The following is a 22,915-nucleotide window of genomic DNA, read 5'->3' as shown; positions in this document are numbered from 1 at the left end:
TTCAGCCCATCAAGTTCCACGTTATCTATTGAAAGGGGAAAGTGAGGACTGCATATGCTAGAGATAAGATTCATGATTTCCTCAAATTCCAGGAGCAGCAATTACTGTTTTATAAGCTGTTACATTGTTTTGGAACTTTTGGGAAAGACGATCAAAACAATGGTATTTTTAAAGTACAAAGACAGACAAAAGGCAGTGAGCACACAGTCAGTGAAGGAGTGAGTGAAAGAAACCTATGCTGCTTACTGACTGCTGTGAATCTGCAGCGTTACTGCCTTTGCTGTTTGAGTTCATCTATTTCTGTATTTTGGAATGCATCGAGGAAAAGTTAACAAGCAACGAGATTCACAGCTGACTTGGAGAAATCTGTGTGGGAGATCTCACAGCACAGGAACAGATAAATGCATAGTTTTTAACATGTAGCCTTGCTGTAAGTCTACAGTAGCAAGTAGAGTGGTTCTTGATTATATGTTTTATTGAGATCTGTCTCTTGATTAAATTTTAAAAATATAAACCATAAGTACTAAGTTAGCCTAGATCACTTTTTCAGAGCAAAAAGGCCGTGCTATTTTCTGGGTCTGTAGATTGTGAAGGAGCAAAGATGGCCTTTATTAGAGTGATGTACTCTTCCTGTCGGATGTGGGAGTTTAGGGAGAGTTTCCATGTTATGGATTATTATGTCTGCAGGAAATGTCTTTGGTTGCGAACCACATCTGATCACATAGATCAATTGGAATGGCAATTACAGGCAATGATGAATTCACAAGAGCGAGGGGGGGGGGGGTGATGGATGGCAGTTAGAGGAAAGATGAAAAGCCGCAGATATAGTCAGGCAGATGGGTTAACTCCAGGAAAGGTAGATGGCGTGGGCAGATAGTGCAGGGGTCTTCTGTAGCTATCCCCATTTCAAACAAGTGTGCAGTTTTGGAAAATGTAGGGGGTGATAGACTCTCAGAGGAATGTAGCACAAACAGCCAAGTTTCTAGCATCGAGACTAGTTCTAATGCAGTGAGGGGGACAACGGGTTCCAAGTGATCAATTGTGTTTAGGGGGCTCTGCAGTCAGAGGCACAGAGAGACATTTCTGCGGCTAGCAGTGAAAAATCAGAATGGTGTATTGCCTCCATGGTGCCAAGATCAAGGATAGCTTGGAGTGGGGCAGAAAGTGGAGAGGGACCAACGGGAGGTCATTGTACACATTGGAATTAATGACATAAGAAGGGAAAAGGATGAGATTCTGAAGGGAGAATTTAGACAGTTAGGCAGGAATTGAAAAAGGAGTTCCTCGAGGGTAGTAATATCTGGATTACAACTCACGGTGCTACGAGCTAGTGAGGGTAGGAATAGGAGGACAGAGCAGATAAATGCATGACTGAGGAGCCGATGCAGGGGAGAAGGATACACATTTTTGGATTATTGGCATCTCTTCTGGGGTAGAAGTGACATGTACAAGAAGGATGGATTGCACCTGCATTGGAAGGGGACTAATATACTGGCAGGGAGACTTGTTAGTACTGCTCGGGAGGATTTAAACCAGTATGGTGGGGGAGTGGGATCCAGCAAGATAGTGAGAAAAGAAATCAATCTGAGACTGGTACAGTTGGGAAAGGAAGTGAGTCAAATAGTATGGGCAGGCAGGAACAAAGCAGAGTTGCAACATTTAAGAGGCATTTGGATGGGTATATGAATAGGAAGGGTTTGGAGAGATATGGGCCGGGTGCTGGCAGGTGGGACTAGATTGGGTTGGGATATCTGGTCGGCATGGATGGGTTGGACCGAAGGGTCTGTTTCCATGCTGTACATCTCTGTACATTGAACCCGGGTCCCTGGTGCTATGAGGCAACAGTGCAATCCACTGAGCCACTGTGTCATCTCCAAAGTCCTTGAGAAACTCAGCAGGTCTGGCAGTATCTGTGGAGAGAGGAACAGAGTTAACATTTTTTGACAAGCAAAATAAGGGAGTTCTCAATGAAGGGCAGGACACTAGGAAGCTCAGAGGAGCAGAGGGATCTTATGGTGTTTGTCCACAGATCCCTGAGATGGCAGGACAGGTTAATAGAGCAGTTAACAAGGTGTATGAGACACAACCTGCAATCCTCTTCCTGACCTCTCCGCCCCCACCCCACTCCGGCCTATCACCCTCACCTTGACCTCCTTCCACCTATCCCACCTCCATCGCCCCTCCCCCTAGTCCCTCCTCCCTACCTTTTATCTCAGCCTGCTTGGCTCTCTCTCTCTTATTCCTGATGAAGGGCTTATGCTCGAAACGTCGAATTCTCTATTCCTGAGATGCTGCCTAACCTGCTGTGCTTTGACCAGCAACACATTTGCAGCCGTGTATGAGACACATGCCTTTATTAATCGTGGCACAGATTATAAGAGTAGGGAAGTTAGGTAGGAGCTGTACAGGTGAGGCCACAGCTGTCTTGTGTGCAGTTCAGGTATCCACACTATAGGAAGGATGTGATTGCACTGAAGGGGGTGCAGAGGAGATTCACCAGGATGCTGCCAGGGATGGAGCATTTCAGTGATGAAGTGAGGCTGGATACCTTTGGGGTGTTTTCTTTAGAGCAGAGACCTGAGGGGGCACCTGATAAGATGATGAGAGGCATGGACAGGATGAATAGAAAGAAGTTGCTCCCTTTAGTTGAAGGGTCATTAACAAGGGGACATTATTTTAAAGTGAAGGTTGGAGGTTTAGAGAGGATTTGCAGGGTGGTGGGGGTCTGGAAAGCACTGCCTGGAGGATGGTAGATGTATGAAATATCAAAACCTTTAAAAAGTACTTGGATGAGCAACTGCAGCAGCATAACATCCAAGACCATGGGTCTAGTCCAGGAAAGTGGGACTAGTGTAGCTGGTAGTATATTTTTGATGGTAGAGACTTGATGGGCCAAAGGGTTTCTCCCATATTGAAGGAGTCTATGATTCTATAATTCTTCTAGGTCCCATCAACCCAACCTTCAGCTTCCTGGTCCCTTCGCTCTAGAATTCCATGTCTTAACATCTCCATTCTGGAGCTGTGTCTGCTTAAAAAAGTTTCTTTACAGCTGCCACTTTCATCAACTTTTACTCACTGCAGCAATGTTTGATCCTGATGGAATAACAGTAAGCAAAATTTGTAACCACTTTAAGATAGGTTATGTGATTTGGAAACCCCTGACCTGGAAGCAGGTCACCAGGTAAGCAACCAATGAAGAAAGAAAAGAGAGAATCAACATGTCTGGTGGCAGAGTAGGATCCTTGAGAATTCCAAAAGCATATTTATGATTAGTCATCGAGTCAGACAGATGTACAGCACAGAAACAGACCCTTCGGTCCAACTCGTCCATGCTGACCACCTGCCAGCACCCGGCCCATATCTCTCCGAACCCATCCTATTCATAATCCCATCCAGATGCCTTTTAAATGTTGCATTTGCACTAGCCTTGACCACTTTCCCCGGCAGCTCATTCCATACACTTACACCGTCTGTGTGAAAAAATTGCCCCTTAGATCTCTTTTATATCTTTCCCCTCTCACCCTAAACCTGTGCCCTCTAGTTCTGGGCTCCCCCACCCCAAGGAAAGAGACTTTGTCTATTTATCCTATCCATGCCCCTCATCATTTTATAAACCTTTATAAGGTCACCCCTCAGCCTCCGACGCTCCAGGGAAAACAGCCCCAGCCTATCCAACCTCTCCCTATAGCTCAAATCCTCCAACCCTGGCAACATCCTTGTAAGTCTTTTCTGAATTCTTTCAAGTTTCACAACATCCTTCCAATAGGAAGGAGACCAGAATTGCACATAATATTCCAACAGTGGCCTAACCAATGCCCTGTACAACATAACCTCCCAACTCCTGTACTTAGTACTCTGACCAATAAAGAAAGGCATACCAAATGTCTTCTTCACTATCGTACCTACCTGGTCACAAGCCTCCACTCTGAAAAACAACCCTCCAACACCACCCTCTGTTTTATATATCTGAGCCAATTCTGTATCCAAATGGCGAGTTCTCCCTGTATTCCATGAGATCTAACCTTACCAACCAGTCTCCTATGGGGAACCTTGTTGAATGCCTTATTGAAGACCACATAGATCACATCCACCACTCTGCCCTCATCAATCCTCTTTGTTACTTCCTTAAATAACTCAATCAAGTTTGTGAGACATGATTTCCCACACACAAAGCCATGTTGACTATCCCTAATCAGTCCTTGCCTTTCCAAATACATGTACATTCTGTCCCTCAGGATTCCCTCCAACAACTTGTCGACCACTGACGTCAGGCTCACTGGTCAGTAGTTCCCTGGTTTGACCTTATCACCTTTCTTAAACAGTGGTACCACGTTTGCCAATCTCCAGTCTTCTGGCACCTCACCTGTGACTCTCAATGACACAAATATCTCAGCAAACGGCCAAGCAATCACTTTCCTTGCTTCCCACATGGTTCTAGGGTACACCTGATCAGGTCCTGGGGAATTTATCCAATTTTACGTGCTTCAAGACATCCAACACTTCTTCTTCTGTAATATGGACATTTTTCAAGATGTCACTATCTATTTCCTTCCATTCTATATATTCCACATCCTTTTCCACAGTAAACACTGATGTAAAATACTCGTTTTGTATCTCCATCATCTCCAGCGGCTCCACACAAAGGCTGCCTTATTAATCTTTGAGGGGCCCTATTCTCTCCCTAGTTACCCTGTTGTGCTTAATGTATTTGTAAAAACCTTTTGGATTCTCCTTAACTCTATTTGCCAAAGCTATCTCATGCCCCCTTTTTGCCCTCCTGATTTCCCTTTTAAGTCTACTCCTACTGCCTTTATACTCTTTTAAGGATTCACTCGATCTATCCTGTGCATACCTGACATATGCTTCCTTCTTTTTCTTAACCAAACCCTCAATTTTTTTTTTAGATTAGATTAGATTACTTACAGTCTGGAAACAGGCCCTTCGGCCCAACAAGTCCACACCGACCCGCCGAAGCGCAACCCACCTATACCCCTACATATACCCCTTACCTAACACTATGGGCAATTTTAGCATGGCCAATTCACCTGACCCGCACATCTTTGGACTGTGGAAGGAAACCAGAGCACCTGGAGGAAACCCACGCAGACACGGGGAGAACGTGCAAACTCCACACAGTCAGTTGCCTGAGGCGGGAATTGAACCCAGGTCCCTGGCGCTGTGAGGCAGCAGTGCTAACCACTCTGCCACCGTGCCGCCCTCTAATTTCTCTAGTCATCCAGCATTCCCTACACCTACCAGCCTTCCCTTTCACCCTGACAGGAATATACTTTCTCTGGATTCTCATTAGCTCATTTCTGAAGTACTACACTTGTTTTTGTGATTGAAGGCCAGAATTGACCATGCCACATGAACATAAAGGTGGTACAGATGGATACACACCACGACAACTGAGGGGGGAATGAGGTTTGAGAAGGGTCTGGGAAAATATCTTCCAATCATGTCGAACATTATAGGGTTGGAACACTACAGTTAGGAACGTTGCTACAAGCCATGAACTCTTGAAAGATGGGACCTGCGATTTGATCCAAGGAAAGTTTGGGACTGAATGGACTGTGTGCAGACTGCCCAAGCACTTCACGAAGTATATCTGCTATTCCCCATGTAAATTATAGTTCATAAAAATAATGATTTGAATATTAATTTATGATTAACATATTGATTCTGATTCATGTAGAAGTAAAAATTACAAAACAATGAAATCATATCAAGTAATTTCTTTATATATAGGCTGATTAGTACAATCTTTTGATTTAACAGTTCCTACAGGAAATGTAATATTGACCTATCTTAATAAATTCTAATTTTGTTCAGCATCAAATTCTGTCTACTGCGGTTCTTGTGAAATGTTATGGGATGATTTACTACATAGAACAGGGAGAAAGTGAGGATTGCAGATGCTGGAGGTCAGAATCGAGAGTGTGGTGCTGGAAAAGCACAGCAGGTCAGGCAGCATCTGAGGAGCATGAGAATCAATGTTTCAGGCATAAACCCTCCATCAAGTTCTTAGAACACAGAACAGTCCAGCATAGGATCAGGCCCTTTGGCCCACTATTTCTGTGCCGAACAAGATACCATTCCAAAATAATCCCATTTGCTTGTGTATGGTCTATATCACTCTATTCCCTGCCTGTCCATGTGTCTGAATGCCCCTTAAACAATGCTATCGTATCTGCTTCTCCCAACTCCTCTGGCAGTGTGTTCCAGGCACCTACCACCCTCTGTGTAAAATACTTTCCTCACACATCTCCTTTATACTTAGCTCCTCTCACCTTAAACCAATGCCCCCTAGTATTCACATATTCACCTTGGGAAAAAGACTCCAACTATCCATCCTATCCATATGTCTCATAATTTTATATAGTCCTATCAGCCTCTGACACTCTGGCTAAATCAATCCAAGTTTATCCAACTTCTACTCATAGATAATACACTCCAATCCAGACAGCATCTTGTTAACCCTCTTTTACATCCTAACCAAAGTCACCTTATCCTTCCTATAGAATGGTGACCAGAACTGCTCAAAATATTCCACATGTAGCCAAACTAAAGTCTTATACACCTGCAATATGACTTGCCAATTTGTGTACTCAATGCCCCAACCAATGAAGGCAAAGTATACCTCAGCCTTCTTTACCACCTTATCCTCATATGTCAAATCCTTCATTCCTGGGATCAGCCTCAGGTGACGGTCTATGTGGCGTTTGCTCATTTTCCCTGTGTCTGTGTGAGTTTCCTCTGCATGCTCCAGTTTCCTCCCACAATCCAAAGATGTGCAGGTTAGATGGATTGGACATGCTAAAGATTGTCCTGCAGTGTCCAAGGATGTGCAAGCTAGGAAGGTTAGACATGGTAAAATCAGGGTTATGGGAATGGAGTATGGATGTAGGTCTGGGTGAGATGCTGTTCAGAGAGATGGTACATACCCGATGGGCTAAATGTTCTGCATTTGTTCTGCACTGTACTGATTCTGTGATTCTATGATCATTCTTGTAAACCTCCTCTGGACTCCCACCAATCCAGCTCATCTTCCTTAGATATGGAGCCCAAAACTGCTCACAGTATTCCAAATGTGGTCTGCCCACAGCCTTATGCAGCCTCAGCTGTGCATTTCTGCTCTTGTATTCCAGCCCTCTTGAAATGACTTGACTCTGCATGATCATATTATGTATTTTTAAATGCTCCGCTAATTATAATGGGCCCTACTATTTTGCCAGTAATGGACATGAAGCCAACTGGCCTAAACTTACCTGTTGTTTTGTCTCCTTCTCTTTTTAAATAGAAATGGTAAATTTGCAGGTTTCTAATCCTCTGAGAATTTTCCACAATCTAAAAATTCTTGAAAGATTATTACCAGTGCATCCACTATCTCTGAAGTTACTTCAATATCCTAGGAATCATTCCATCTGGTCCAGGGGACTATCAGTTGTTAGCCCCATGAGTTTCTCGAGTAACACTTCCTGAATGATAGATTTTGCATCTATGCACTCACCTCCTTTTGTCTCTTGACTATCTAGCAGTTTTGGAATTCAATTAATGTATTCTACTGTGAAGACTGCTGTAAAGCATTTATTCAACTCCTGGTTTCCTAATTTTAATTGCCCAGTCTCATTCTGTCAGGGGTCTATGTTTATTTTGACTTCACTCTTCCTTTTTATATATTTAAAGAAACTCTTACTGTCCCACTTAATATCATTTTCAAGTTCACCATCAGAATTTATCTTCTTCCTTTTTATTATCATTTTGGTCATCTTTTGTTGGGTTTTAAAACTTTCCGAATTCGCTGATCTTTGCCACATATTTTATTTTCAATTTGATGCTAACTTTAACTTCCCTGATAACCATGGTTAGCTTATGTCTTTCCTAAAATTCTTCTTCCTCGCTGGAATATGTCTTAGCTGTGAGCCATGAACTATTTCTTAAATATCTGCAAATTTTCTTCAATCATGTTCCTCAGTCACTCCAACTAATTAATTACCCTGATTTAAGCTTAGCACAGTTGTTTCAAGTTGATACGCTTGCCTTCATTGCTCAGTCCTTTGAGTATAGGAGTCGGGACATTATGCTGAGGTTGTACAGGACATTGGTGAGGTCTCTTCTAGAATACTGTGTCCAGTTCTGGTCGCCCAGTTATAGGAAGGATATTATTAAGCTGGAGAAGGGTTCAGAAGGGATTTGCCAGGATGTTGCTGGGTATGGAAGCTTTGAGTTATAACGAAAGGCCGGATAGACTGGGGCATTTTTTTCGCTGGAGCATTGAAGGTTGAAAGTGATCTCAGAGAAGTTTATAAAATAATGAGGGATACAGATAGAGTTAATGCTAGTTCTCCCTAGGATGGGAATATTCAAGACGGGGGGCACACTTTGAAGGTGAGAAGAGAGTGATTTGAAAAAAGACATGAGAGGCATGTTTTTTACACAGAGGGTGGTTTGCGTTTGGAATGAAATTCCTGAGGAAGTGGGTGGATGCGGGTACAATTACAACATTTAAAATACATTTGGCTAAGTACATGAATAGCCAAAAATGTGTTGCTGGAAAAGCGCAGCAGGTCAGGCAGCATCCAAGGAGCAGGAGAATCGATGTTTCGGGCACAAGCCCTTCTTCAGGAATGAGGAAAGTGTGCCAAGCAGGCTAAGATAAAAAGTAGGGAGGAGGGACTTGGGGGAGGGGCATTGGAGATGCGATAGGTGGAAGGAGGTTAAGGTGAGGGTGATAAGGTGAGGTGATAGGCTGGAGTGGGGGTGGGGGCGGAGAGGTCAGGAAGAAGATTGCAGGTTAGGAAGGTGGTGCTAAGTTCAAGGGTTGGGACTGAGACAAGGTGGGGGAGGGGAAATGAGGAAACTGGAGAAATCTACATTCATCCAGTGTGGTTGGAGGGTTCCTAGGCGGAAGAGGAGGCGCTCTTCCTCCAGCCAGCGTGTTGCTATAGTCTGGCGATGGAGGAGTCCAAGGACTTGCATGTCCTTGGTGGAGTGGGAGGGGGAGTTGAAGTGTTGAGCCACGGGATGGTTGGGATGGTTGGTCCGGGTGTTGCAATTAGGCGGCCTGTCTCCCCAATATAGAGGAGGACACATTAGGTGCAGCAGATGCAGTAAATGATGCGTGGGGAGGTGCAGGTGAATTTGTGGCGGATATGGAAGGATCCCTTGGGGTCTTGGAGGGAAGTAAGGGGGGAGGTGTGGTCGCAAGTTTTGCATTTCTTGCGGTTGCAGGGGAAGGTACCGGGAATGGAGGTTGGGTTGGAGGGGTGTGTGGACCTGACGAGGGAGTCACGGAGGGAGTAGTCTTTTCGGAATGCTGATAGGGGTGGGGAGGGAAATATATCCTTGGTGGTGGGGTCTGTTTGGAGGTGGCAGAAATGACGACGGATGATACGATGTATAAGGAGTCCTCACTTTCTCCGAAGTACATGAATAGGAAAGGTTTGGAGGGATATGGGACAATGGCAGGCAGGTGGAGCTATTTTAGTTTGGAATTAAGTACGACATGGACTGGTTGGACCAGAGGGTCTGTTTCCATGCTTAAGGCTCTATGACTCTCAACTGAGTCATAGCATGTTATGGTCACTGTTTCCTAAGAGATCTTTTACTCTGACATCATCAATTAAACCTGCCTCATTACACATCACCAGATTCAAAATAGTCTGATCCCTGGTTGATTCCTGATGAAGGGCTTATGCTCGAAACGTCGAATTCTCTATTCCTGAGATGCTGCCTGGCCTGCTGTGCTTTGACCAGCAACACATTTGCAGCTGTGATCCCTGGTTAAATCCATATGTACTATTCCAGGAAACACTTTGAATTATTCCTCATGGCCAAGTCTGCCATTGTAACTAATCCAATTTACATGAAGATTAAAGTTACACATGGTTAATGTACTGTCTTTGTTACATGTCCTCATTATCTCCTGATTTATTTTCTATCCCACCACATACCTACTGGTAGGGGCCTACAGATTACTTCTTACACCTTACATATCTTATCTCCACTATACTGACTCCACATTCTTCCAATTCAAGATCATTCCTTATTTTTGTATTTATTCCACCCCCTGTCACCAATGCTGCACCCCCTTCCTCCACACTTTCATTCCTGCCCTTCCTTTAGTGAAGTCATATACCTCGAATATTTAGTTATTAGTTTTAATCTCCTTGTAGGTGATGGTAGGAGGTGATGGCCTAGTGACATTATCACTGGGTGTTAATCCAGAGACACAACGGTACTTTGTTTGAAACCCACCATGGCAGATGGTGGAATTTGAAGTCAACAAAAAAAAACAAAACCTGGAATTAAGAGTCTAATGGTGACCCTGAAGCAATTGTCAGGCAAAACCCATTTGGTTCACTCATATCTGTTTAGGGAAGGAATCTGCCATCCTTACCTGATCTGGCCTACATGTGACTCCAGACCCACAGCAATGTGGTTGATTCTTAACTGCCATTTGAGTAATAAATGCTTCCTAAATAAATGTCCACATCCAATGAATGAACAAAGGAAAAACCAGTAAGCACTTTAATGGCCATATGATCATTCCTGTAAGCTTAAAAGTTAGCTTACTTTTCTCGTTTATATCACTCAGCGGAACAGCCCCTTTAAAACAATTTGACGGAATTTTTATTTACATTCATCTGAGAGCATGGATAGAACCTGATAGAAATATGTAAAACTATGGGCCGTATGATTAGGGTGGATAGTTGGAGTCTTTTTCCCAAGGTGCAATTATCAAATACTAGGGGGCATAGGTAAGACGGGAAATGTTTAATGGAGATGATGAGGAAAGTTTTTTACACAGAGAGTCAGTACCTGGAATGTGATGCCAGGGGAGGTGGTTGAAGCAGATATGATAGCAATGTTGAAGAGGCATTTAGACACATTCATGAATAGGCAGGAAGAGGGAGATAAGGACCATGTGCAGGAGATGGGATTAGTTAGGAATGGCATCATGGTCAGCACAGGCATGGTGGGCTGAAGGGCCTACTCCTGTGCTGTACTGCTCTGTGTTATATATTCCAGTACTGTGATGCTGCTATCTGTATTTGTTAGTTATTCACTTTGTTTTGTGAAAAGCTTTTCCTTTGTAATTGTGTGTGTGTACCTTTAATGTGGACACACACATCACGTTATATCCCTCAATTTTCAGTGGCTACCCATCTCTGGCCTGAATGTGCATTTGTTTAGTTTACATATCGATAGTTAAATTATTTTGTTTTCAGATCCTTGATCTTTGCCAGAGCGCAATGAGATCACTCAACCCTTCCCCCAAACAGATTCAGAAGGGAGCCTTGTAAAGACAATCTAAGTAAACAAGAGACCTAGGGATGCAAGGTCATTGCAAATCGTTTTTGTTTATTGAAAGGACCACAGAGAGAAACGGAAATTGATATTGCCTTTCTCTTTTAACCCATTTATCCAACCTCAGTTGCCTTGTGTCTGCTCACAAAATCATAGAGTACAGGGCAGGCACTTCAACCTATTGAGTCCGCACAGACAAAAGAGCCTACTCAAAATCTACGCTAGCCCCACTTTCATAGAACCCTTACAGTAGGGAGCAGACCATTCAGTCCACACTGAATCTCCAAAGAGCATCCCACTCAGATGCACCAATCCCTGCATTGTCTAGGGCCATTCCATCTAACCTACACATCTTTGGACTGTGGGAAGAAACTGGACCACAATCATGCAGACAAAGGGGGAAGGTGCAAGTTCCATACAGGCAGTCTACCAAGGCCAGGATTGAACATGGGACCCTTGTGCTGTGAGACAGTAATGCTAACAACTGAGCCACCCAACCCTAGGCCCATAGCTTTCAATGTTAGGATATTTCAAGTGCTCATCTGAGTACCTTTCAAAGGTTGTGAGGTTTCCTGTCTCAACTACCCTCCCAGGCAGTGCATTCCAGACTCCCATCACCATCTACGTCAAAATGTTTCTTCTCAAATCCCCTCTAAACCTCCTGGTTTTCACCTTATAATTATTCCACCTCATTATTTATCCTTCAAATAAGGGAAACAGCTGCTTTCTATTCACCCTATCCATGTCCCTCATCATCTTATACAACTCCATCATGGTGAGATTTGGATTGGAGAATGGAAACATGGAATAGAATAGAGAGCTGGCTAAATGGAGATTATGTAACAATTGCTGGAAAAAAAACCCATCTGGTTCACTAATGCCTCCACGGAGGAAATCTGCCTTCCGTACCCAATCTGACCTATATGTGACTCCAGACCACCAGCAATGTCATTTGGCGCTTAAGTGTCCTATGGGCAATCTGTGCTGGCCTCACCAGTGATGTTGAGAGTGTGGTGCTGGAAAAGCACAGCAGGTCAGGCAGCATCCGAGGAGCAGGAAAATCAACATTTCGGGCAAAAAACCCTTCATCAAGATTCCTGATGAAGGACTTATGCCTGAAACATCGATTCTCCTGTTCCTCGGATGCTGCCTGATCTGCTGGGCTTTTCCAGCACCACACTCTTGATTCTAATCTCCAGCATCTGCAGTCCTCACTCTCGCCTAGTTGATCCTCATCAGTGCTGTCCACATGGTGCAGATGTAGTGTCCCTATCCCTGGACCAGGAGGCCAGGGCTCAATGTCCCACCTGCTACAAAAATGTGCAATAACATTTCTGAGCAGATTGATTTAGGAACATAAGTTAAATATTTATTAAAAGCTGCAATTTTCCCATTCTGACAGAGGTTCCAAAATCAGGAGAAATTGCATGGCATTGGTGCTTTATAATCTACAGATTACACTGGTGAATATACATACATAACTATGACAAAATGTGCCACAACTTTATTGACAAAAGTTTGAACATTTTCCTGCAATCACAAAACATCTGCATCATTGACTACAGCCCTGCTTCTTGTAGCTTCTACAGTGTCTGTTCACTTTGCTCGGAGTTCATACCCAATCTAACCAATCAAGTACCAGAAAGTTTAGATCATTTATCAAACTCATAATCAAAACCAGAACAATCGAACACAACGGTAAGGTGGCATGGACTTTACTAAAATATTTGATGATGTCCCTCACCTTCAGGGTTACAGGGATAGGGTAGGGGTTGGGTTTGGGTGGGCTGCTTTTTGGAGGGCTGGTGTGGATTTGATGGGCTGAATGGCCTGCTTCCACACTGTAAGGTTTCGATGACTGTGGTATGCTGCTGGTATCATTCACTGTGAAAACTGATGCAAAGTTCTAACAACACTATTTTGTTGTTCTTCATTAACTCTTTTTCACTTTCCAGCAGTCCAATGTCCACTTTTGTAGCTCTCTTAACTTGCATATGTCTAAAATAAATCTTTCAATTTTCTTTTGTATTACGAACTCTCATATTATATCTTCTCCCCTTTATTGCCTTGCTTAGCTGCCTTCTGCTGGTTGTTCAAGGATTCCCAGTCCTCAGGCTTCCCATTCATCTTCACCACATTGATCTTTCTATTGCTTTTATGCCATTGTAACTTTTGTTGTCAGCTACAGTTGCCCCATCCTCTCCTTTGCTTCTTTTCCTTCCTTGAGATGAATTTTTGCTGTGCCTCCTGAATTACCCCCAGAAACTCTGACCATTGCTGCTCCACCATTGACCCCGTTGGCTCCCCTTCCAATCAACGAGAAGAAAGTGGGGACTGCGGATGCTGGAGATTAGAGTTGAGAGTGTGGTGCTGGACAAGCACAGCAGGTCAGGCAGCATCCGAGGAGCAGGAGAATTGACGCTTTGGGCAAAAGCCCTTCATCAGGACTTGTGAGCCGAGGGGGTGGTGAGATAAATGTGAGGGGAGTGAGACTGGGAGGGAAGGTAGCTGAGTGTGTGATAGGTGGATGGGGGTGATAGTGATAGGTCAGAGAGGAGGGCGGAACTGATAGATGGGAAGGAAGATGGACAAGTCAAGAGGGTGATGCTGAGTTGGAAGGTTGGATCTGGGATAAAGTGGGGGGAGGGGAAATGAGGAAACTGGTGAAATCCACATTGATGCTGTGTGTTGGAGGGTCCCAAAGTGGAATATGAGGCGTTCTTCATCAAGGCGTCATGTGGTAAGGGTTTGTCGATGGCAGACACCCAGGACCTGCATGTGCTTGGCGGAGTGGGAGAGGGAGTTGAAGCGTTCGGCAACGGGGCGATGGGTTTGGTTGGTGCGGGTGTCCCACAGATGTTCTCTGAAGCATTCTGCAAGTAGGTGCCCTGTCTCCCCAATGTAGAGGAGACCACGTTGGGGGAATCAGATACAGCAAATGACATGTAGAAGTGCAGGTAAAGCTCTGATGGACATGGAAGGCTTCTTTGGGGCCTTGGACGGAGGTGAGGGAGTTTTGCAATTCCTGCAGAGGCAGGGGAAGATGCCGGAAGGGGATGGTGGGTTGGTGGGAGAGCATAGACCTGACAAGGGAGTCGAGGAGAGAATGGTCTTTATGGAATGCTTATAGGGGTGGGGAGGGAAATATGTCTCTGGTGGTGGGGTCCATTTGTAGGTGGCGGAAATGGCAGAGGATGATGCAATGTATACGGAGGTTGGTGGGATGGAAGATGAGGATCAGGGGGATTCTGTCCTTGTTGTGATTGGAGGGGTGAGGTTTGAGGATAGAGGTGGGCAAGTGGATGAGATGTGCTGGAGGACATCATCAACTGAGTGGGAGGGGAAATTGCAGTCTTTGAAGAAGGAGGCCATTTGGTGTGTTCTTTGGTGGAACTGGCCCTCCTGAGCACAGATGCAGCAGAAGCTGAGGAATTAGGAATAAAGGATAACATTTTACAGGAGGCAGGGTGGGAGACAATGTAGTCCAGGTAGCTGTGGGAGTTGGTGGGTTTGAGGAAGATGTCTGTGTGGAGTCTGTCACCATTGATGGAGATGGAAGGGTCCAGGAAGGGGAGGGAGGTGTCCAAGATGGTCCAGGTGAACTTGAGGTTGGGGTGGAATGTGTTGGTGAAGTTGATGAACTGTTCAATGTCCTTGAGAGAGCACGAGGTGGTGTCGATGCAGTCATCAACGAAAATGAGGAAAAGGTGGGGAAAGCTAGAGGAAAGACACCTGCTTATCTATACTTCTCATGATTTTATAAACCTCTATAAGCTAACCTCTCAACCTCTGACATTCTAGTAAAAACAGTCCCTGCCTATCCAACCTCTCCCCATAACCAAACCAATCTCTCCTCATAAGACAGTCCTACTATTCCTGCTGTCAGTGTAATGAACCTCCACTGCACTCTCTCAGACTCAGTCAGCTGAATGGCCTCCTACTGCACTGCACCATCTTATTGTTTTCCTACATTTGCAGGGCAGCCAGTACAGGATTACCCACATCCTGCTAATTTTTAAGAAGTAAACAATTAAGTGTGGCACCAATTGATTTTAGGGAGGACCCTCAATGGTGGAGAGAGATAAGGAGCTGATGATCTGTCTAGAGGTACTTCCAGAACTTAGTGCCCAGGCAATTGAAGGTACAGCAACCAAAAGTGGAGCAATTAAAGGTAGACATTCCCAGGTGGTCGGAATTTGAGATATCTGGGGACATTGTGGAGCTGGAGGAGATGTCAGAGATTGAAAGGGACTGAGGCCATAAGGAGATTTGAAAACAGATGAGAATTTTAAAATCAAGTAACTGGTTGATCAGGAGCCAGTGTAGATCAGTGAGCACAGGAAATAAGTCTTGGAGTTAATATATAGTTAGTAATGTTACTGGCAACCTCCAGCTTCCAGAGAGTAGAATGCGGGGCATTAGCAGATTTGATTTGATTTGTTATTGTCCCGTGTACCTAGGTACAGTGAAAAGTTTTGTTTTGAGTGCTGTACAGGCAGATCATGGATACAAAATGCATTTGTGTAATAGAACAGAGCAAGGAATACAATGTTACGGCTGTAGAGAAGGTGCACAGAGATCAATATTAAATTGAAAGATTAAATTAGATTCACTACAGTGTGGAAACAGGCCTTTCGGCCCAACAAGTCCACACCAACCCTCTGAAGAGTAATCCACCCAGACTCATTCACCTACTCCCTATGGGCAATTTAGCATGGCCAATTCACCTGACCCACACATCTTTGGGCTGTTGGAGGAAACCCACGCAGACACAGAGAGAATGTGCAAACTCCACACAGTCGCCCAAAGATGAAATCAAACCTGGGTCCCTGGCACTGCAAGGCAACAGTGCTAGGCACTGTGCCATCCCAAAATTTGAGATGTCTATTCACACATCTAATAACAGCAGGGAAGTAGCTGTTCTTGAATCTATTGGTACGAGTGTTTAAGCTTTTGTATCCTCTGCCCATTGAAAGAGGGTGGAAGAGACTATTATCAGGGTGGGAGGGGTCTTTGATGATGTTGGCTGCTTTCCCGAGGCAGGGGCAAGTGTAGATGGAGTCCATGGATGGGAGGTTGGCTTATGTGATTGACTAGGCTGTGTTCACAACTCCCCATAGTTTCTTATGGTCCTGGGCAGAGTAGTTGTCAGACCAAGCCATGATACATACAGATAGAATGTTTTCTACGGTGCATCTATTAACATTTGTGAGAGTCTTTATGGACAGGCTAGCTGGGGTGTGTTGGATTAGTCAAGAGAGTTTAATTTCTGAAAGTATGATTTCCTTGAACACTGTCTCCTTGAAAATTCTGCCTGCCTTAATATTGCTCGATCTAGGCATTACAGGGAATAAAAAGCATGGTGGCACAGTGGTTAGCACTGTTGCCTCACAGCGCTAGAGACCTGGGTTCAATTCCCTGCCTCAGGCAACTGTCTGTGTGGAGTTTGCACATTCTCTGCTTTGGTTTCCTTCGAGTGCTCCGGTTTCCTCCCACAGTCCAAAGATGTGCAGGTTAGGTGAATTGGCCATTATAAATTGCTCGTAGTGTTAGGTGTAGGGGAATGGGTCTGGGTGGGTTGCTCATCAGAGGGTCAGTGTGGACTTGTTGGGCTGAAGGGCCTGTTTTCACACTGTAAGTAATCTAATCTTACAAAAAAACAGTGGGGATGATGTTGACTGAGAATCTACTTGCACTATGCAGATGGTACCACTAGGGGTCAGGTGACATCCATCTGAAGCTGATGGTTTTCCATGTTTTTAAAGGGTCCATCCCCTCCGCACCTGGCATCAAGTATTCATGTAGTCTAATCCCATTTTCTAGCACCTGATCCATAGCCTTTGGCCCATGGCATTTCAACTGCTCAGCTAAATACTTCTCAAATAAATAAAGATGTTCTTAATTAGACTTTGATCCAATAATCACGGAATTGTTGTGACACAGAAGGAGGCCATTCAGCCCATTGTATCTGCACTGGTTCTATTATCTAGAGCCAATTTCCTGCCTATTCCTCATATCCCTCCACACCATTTCAAAACAAATAACCATCCAAAGCCCCTCTTGAATACCTCAGTTGAACCTGTTTCCACCACATTTCCAGGCAGTGCATTCCAGACCTTAACCACTCATGCGGAAAAACTTTCTTTTCACATGGTCCTTGCTTTGTATGCACATCACTTTAACTCTGTGCCCTCTCATTCTTGTTCCTTTTACAAGTGGGAATAGCTTCTCCCTACCATTTTTTAAAAAAATGTATTAAATTGTGTTATGCCAGCGGCGCTAGCTGGGTGAGCATTTATTGCCCGTCCCTAGTTGTCTCTTGAGAAGATGGGGGCAAGCCGCCTTCTTAAACCGGGGCAGTCCACCTGCTGTGGGTTGACCCGCAATGTTGTTAGGGAGGGGAATTCCAGGATTGTGACCCAGTGACACATTGAAGGAACGGTGATATATTTTCCTGTCAGGATGGTGGGTGACTTGGAGGGGAACTTGCAGGACATGGTGTTCCCATGTATCTGCTGCCCTTATCCTTCTAGATGGAAGTGGTCGTGGGTTTGGAAGGTGTTGTCTAAGGATCTTTGTTGAATTTCTGCAGTGCATCTTGTGGAAGGTAGACTGCTGCTACTGGGTGTCCGTGGTGGAGAAATTAGATGTTTGTGGTCCTATCCAGCCCACTCATGATTTTGAAAACCTCTAAGAGTTTTCAACTTTTATTTCCAGAGAAAAGGAACTCATTGTTTTTTTATTAATGTTTCTATGTTTGACAGACTGGGTTTTGATGAACAATATGTTAGATACAGTTAGGTGTCCGCTGCTGAAAATGTGTTGCTGGTTAAAGCGCAGCAGGTCAGGCAGCATCCAAGGAACAGGAAATTCAACCTGAAGGGCTTATGCCCGAAACGCCGAATTTCCTGTTCCTTGGATGCTGCCTGACCTGCTGCGCTTTAACCAGCAACACATTTTCAGCTCTGATCTCCAGCATCTGCAGACCTCACTTTTTCCTCGAACAGTTAGGTGTCCCTCTACCAAGAGTCCCTGTGGATTTGGTAGCATGATGGTTTTATTACAGGAATAATGCACCAGAGGTATTGGTAATGGACCAAGGGGACATGGTGGAGTAATGGTAATGTTACTGGTCTGGTTACTGGTATCCAGATGGAGGTACAGGATCAAATCCAACCACAAGTTTGAAGTTTGAATTCAATAAAACCTAGGATTAAAAGGCAATGTAAATTCTGTTGATTGTTGTTCCAAAACAATCACAACAATTTATACTGCAGAAAGCAAGAGTGTTGATTCCTTTGGAAGTTATCTGGGATTCCGTGAATGCTGTGGACTATACTTTAGGCTCTCCAAGCTCCAGGAGAATGCAGGACTCAGATCTGTCCTTTTGTTTTCAGAGAACACTCCCATGTACTTTACCCAAGTGCAAATAAATTCTGGACTTGAAATATTTATCAGGTTACAATGGCTAACAAATCTCCCCTTGATCATTCTTTTCTCTCAGCAGAACAATCCCAACTTCTTCAGTCTTTCCCTGGTACATTTCAGCAAATCACCTCTACACTTCAAACACATTCCTATCTTTCCCAAAAGAGGGCATCCAGAGTTGGCTGTAACACTTTAAATCAGAAAAGGATGCTGCAGAGTACTTCCCGGCAGATGGTGTTGAAGGCGTGTGTAAGGTCGGCCGCCTGAGGAGAAGGCTGTACAAGGACAACAACATCAGATCCAACAACAAGCTCATGGTACACAGAGCTGTGGTGGTTCCTGCCCTGCTCTGTGGCTCTGAGATGTTGACTATCCATAGCAGACACCTCAAGGCGCTTGAGCAGTCCCACCAATGCTGCCTGTGCAATCCCTGTGAATCTCCTGGGAAGACAGACGCACCAATACCAGTGTCCTCCACCGGGCCAACATCCCCAACATTGAGGCATTGACCCCCACTCGCGAGTGGCTGTGATGGGCTGGGCACGTTGTCCCCATGACCGACCCAAGCAGGTGCTCTCCTCCCAGCTCCGAAACGGCAGGTGAGCCCCAGGTGGGACAGACGAAGTGCTTCAGGGATACCCTCAAGGCCTCACTGGGGAAGTTAACATTCCCACCTGGGAATTACTGGGCCCAGGCCGTCCAAAGTGGAGGAGGAGCATTAAGGAAGACATGTAGCACCTCGAGACTTGCCGTTGGGAAAAAGCAGAAGCTGGGGGGAAACAACGGAAGAAGCACGCTCCAAAATCAACGCCCCATCTACCCCTCCCTGTGACCATCACCTGTCCTAAGTCTGACAGAGTCTGTGGTAGCAGCATTGGTCTGTACAGCTACCTACAGTCTCATTGGGAGTGGGAGAGAGTCCATCCTTGTCTGTGAGGGACTGCTGATGATAATGATGATGTTGATAATGATGAATGCTTCAGCTGGGACCCAACCAAAAATGTATTAAATTATCACACTGTTTTCCCAGTGGGATAATACAGCTTGAATATGATAACTCTTAGCCATGGAAAACAGAGAAAAAAAGACACAACATGGCTAGAATCAATGATACTTACATGAATTGGAAAGTAGTCCCGAAAGTAGTTCCACAACCTCAACCTCCGGAGGAAGCGAAAGCTCCGGCCTCCTCGATAAGGCGTGTTGCGATCCCAGTACCACCATGTTGCGTAGAGCACAGACACAAACCACAAACGGGTGAAGAGGAGGAAGACAAAGAGGGCAATGCAGCACTGAGCTGTGGAATGAGGAAAGAAACCCTGACTGTAACTCACCGGCAAAACACTCCCCAGAAATCAATCCCAGGAGCAAGTAAATTGTAATCAATGGAGGCCGTAGGTGGGTGGTAAGGTTTTTCTAGACATGTTGGTGACAGTATTGAGAGAGAACCTTCAGCAACATGGGGGTCTTGTAGCTCAATGGATCTCTGACACTAATTCAGAAGCTCCAGCTTCAGGTCACACTCAAGGGTTTGTTGGCCACATCACCTGAGCTTGAAGGTAGTTGCTCCTGATTAAAATCTTCACTTTTGTTCTGAACAGAACTTAAGGAATACTTACAGTGCGGTTCAGAGAGGTGTGTATTCATGGGATGTGGGTGTTACTAGCTGGACAGGCAATTATCGTTCATCCCTAGTTGCCCCTTGAGAAGGTGATGATGAGCTGCTTCTTGAACCACTGCAGTCCATGTGCTTTGGGTAGACCCACGATGTTGTTAGGGAGAGATTTTCAGGATTTTGACCCAGCGACACTGAAGGAACAGCAATATATTTCCAAGTCAGGATGATGAGGGGCTTGGAGGGAAACTTGCACGGTGATGGTGTCCCGTGTATCTGCTGCCCATGTCCTTTTAGATGGAAGTGGTCATTGGTTCGGAAGGTGCTGTCTGAGGATTTTGGGTGAATTTCTTCAGTGCATCCTATAGATGGTACACACTACTGCTACTGAGCGTCGGTGGTGGAGGGAGTGGATGTTTGTATATTTGGTGTCAACCAAGCAGGTTGCTCTGTCCTGGATATTGTCAAGTTTCTTGTGTGTTGTTGGGGCTGCAAGTGGGGAGTAATCCATCACACTCCTGACTTGGGCCTTGTAGATGATGGACAGGCTTTGGGGAGTTACTGGCCGCAGTATTCCTCATCTCTGAACTGCTGTTATGGCCACAGTTTTCATATGATCAGTCCAGTTGGGTTTCTGGTCAGTGGTAAACCCCAAGATGTTGATAGTTGAATGATTCAGTGATGGTAGTGCCATTGAATGTCAAGTGGTGATGGCTAGATTGTCTCTTATTGGAGAAGGTCATTGCCTGGTATTTGTGAGGCACAAATGTTACTTGCCACTTGTCTGAATATTGCCCAGATCTTATTGCATTTGACCAAGGACTGCTTCAGTGTCTGAGGAATCATGAATAGTGCTGAACATTTGCAATCGTCAGTGAACATCCCCACTTCTGACCTTATGATGGAGGGAAGGTCATTGATGCAGCAGCTGAAGATGGTTGGGCCGAGGACACTACCCTGAGGAACTCCTGCAGAGATGTCCTGGAGCTGAGATGACTGACCTCCATCAACCACAACCATCTTCCTATGGGCCAGGTATGACTTCAAAGAGTAGGGTGTTTGCCCCTGGATATACATCGATTCTGGTTTTGCTCGGGCCCTGTAATGTCACACTTGGTTGAATGCAGCCTTGATGTCAAGAGCTGTACTCTCACCTCACCCCTGGAAGTCACCTCTTTGAGCCATGTTTGAATGGGGAGGTTTTAAACTAAAGTGGTAGGGGGCTGGGAACCAAAAGAGGAGACAAGTAGATAGCGAGGTGGAAACTGAAGACTAGGAATCGTGAAGTTAGCATTAATATGAAAAGAGTAGGCAGAAAGCAGATGGATGCAAAAGTTCCGGTAACGTGAAGTGCGTATACTTTAATGCAAGGAATATAGTAGGCAAGGCAGATGAACTTAGGGCTTGGATTGGTGCCTGAGACTATGACGTTATTGCAATCACAAAGACTTGGTTGAAGGAAGTGCATGATTGGTAACTAATTATTCCAGGATATAGACACTTCAGACAGGACAGGGAGGGAAGTAAAATGGGGGGGGTGGTGGGGGGGGGGGGGTTGCATTGCTGGTCAGGGATGATATCACAGCTGTGCTAATGGAGGACACTATGGAGGGCTTGAGTAGTGAGGCATTATGGGTGGAGCTGAGAAATAAGAAGGGTGCAGTTACATTGTTGGTGGTGTATTACAGGGCTCCCAATAGTGAGAGAGAGGTAGAAGAGCAAGTAGGTTAACAGATTATGGACAGATGTAGAAACAACAAGGCAGTGATGATGGTAGGCTTTAATTTTCCCAAAGTTGACTGGGATACACTTAGTGTCAGAGGTCTGGATGGGGTAGAATTTGTAACAAGCGTCCAGGAGAGTTTTCTCGAGCAGTATGTCAATAGTCCAATGAGGAAAGGGGCCATATTAGACCTGGTGTTGTGGAACGAGCCAGGCCAGGTGGTAGAAGTTGCGGTGGGGGATTTTCTTTGGGAACTGTGACCACAATTGTGTAAGTTTTAGAATACTTGTAGACAAAGATGAGAGTGGTCCTCAGGGAAGAGTACTAAACTGGACCAAGGCCAATTATATCAAAAGTAGGCAGGAGCTGGGAAATGTGAATTGGACACAGCTATTTGAAGTGAAGTCCACATTTGATATGTGGGAGGCTTTCAAAGATAGGTTAAAGATAGTGCAGGATTGGCATGTCCCGCTGAAAGCAAAGGATAGGAAAGTCAATATTTGTGAACCGTGGATGATAGGAGAAATCGTACGACTAGCCAAGAGGAAAAAGGAAGCTAAGGTCTAGGCAGCTAAGAACAGAATGGGCCCTGGAGAAATATTGAGAGAGTAGGACTAGTCTTAAACAAGGAATCAAGTGGGCTAAAAGCTTTAGCGAGCAGAATTAAGGAGAATCCCAAAGCCTTTTATTCTTATATAAGAAGCAAGTGGGTAACTAGAGAAATGATTGGCCCACTAAAGGATAGGGAAGGAAGGCTGTGTATCGAACTTAAGAAAATGGGTGAGATTCTGAATGATTACTTTGCATCAGTGTTCACTGAGGAGAGTAACATGATGAAT

At 44.9% G+C, this 22,915-nt stretch overlaps 1 protein-coding gene across 1 annotated transcript in view; it reads right to left on the bottom strand.

Moving 5' to 3' along the window:
- The window catches only part of mogat2 (monoacylglycerol O-acyltransferase 2), a 57,989-nt gene that overhangs the window by 28,654 nt on the left and 6,420 nt on the right, over nt 1–22,915 (bottom strand). Inside the window, exon 2 of the mRNA XM_060826898.1 lies at nt 19,857–20,035. Within this exon, the coding sequence (XP_060682881.1) occupies nt 19,857–20,035 (179 nt within the window). The remainder of the gene's footprint in view (nt 1–19,856; nt 20,036–22,915) is intronic.

The sequence above is a fragment of the Hemiscyllium ocellatum genome, chromosome 6, assembly GCF_020745735.1.
Source record: "Hemiscyllium ocellatum isolate sHemOce1 chromosome 6, sHemOce1.pat.X.cur, whole genome shotgun sequence".
NCBI classification, from domain to species: Eukaryota; Metazoa; Chordata; class Chondrichthyes; order Orectolobiformes; family Hemiscylliidae; genus Hemiscyllium; species Hemiscyllium ocellatum.
Note: the sequence above shows the minus strand (reverse complement) of the source record. Positions and strands in the feature narration are given on the sequence as shown.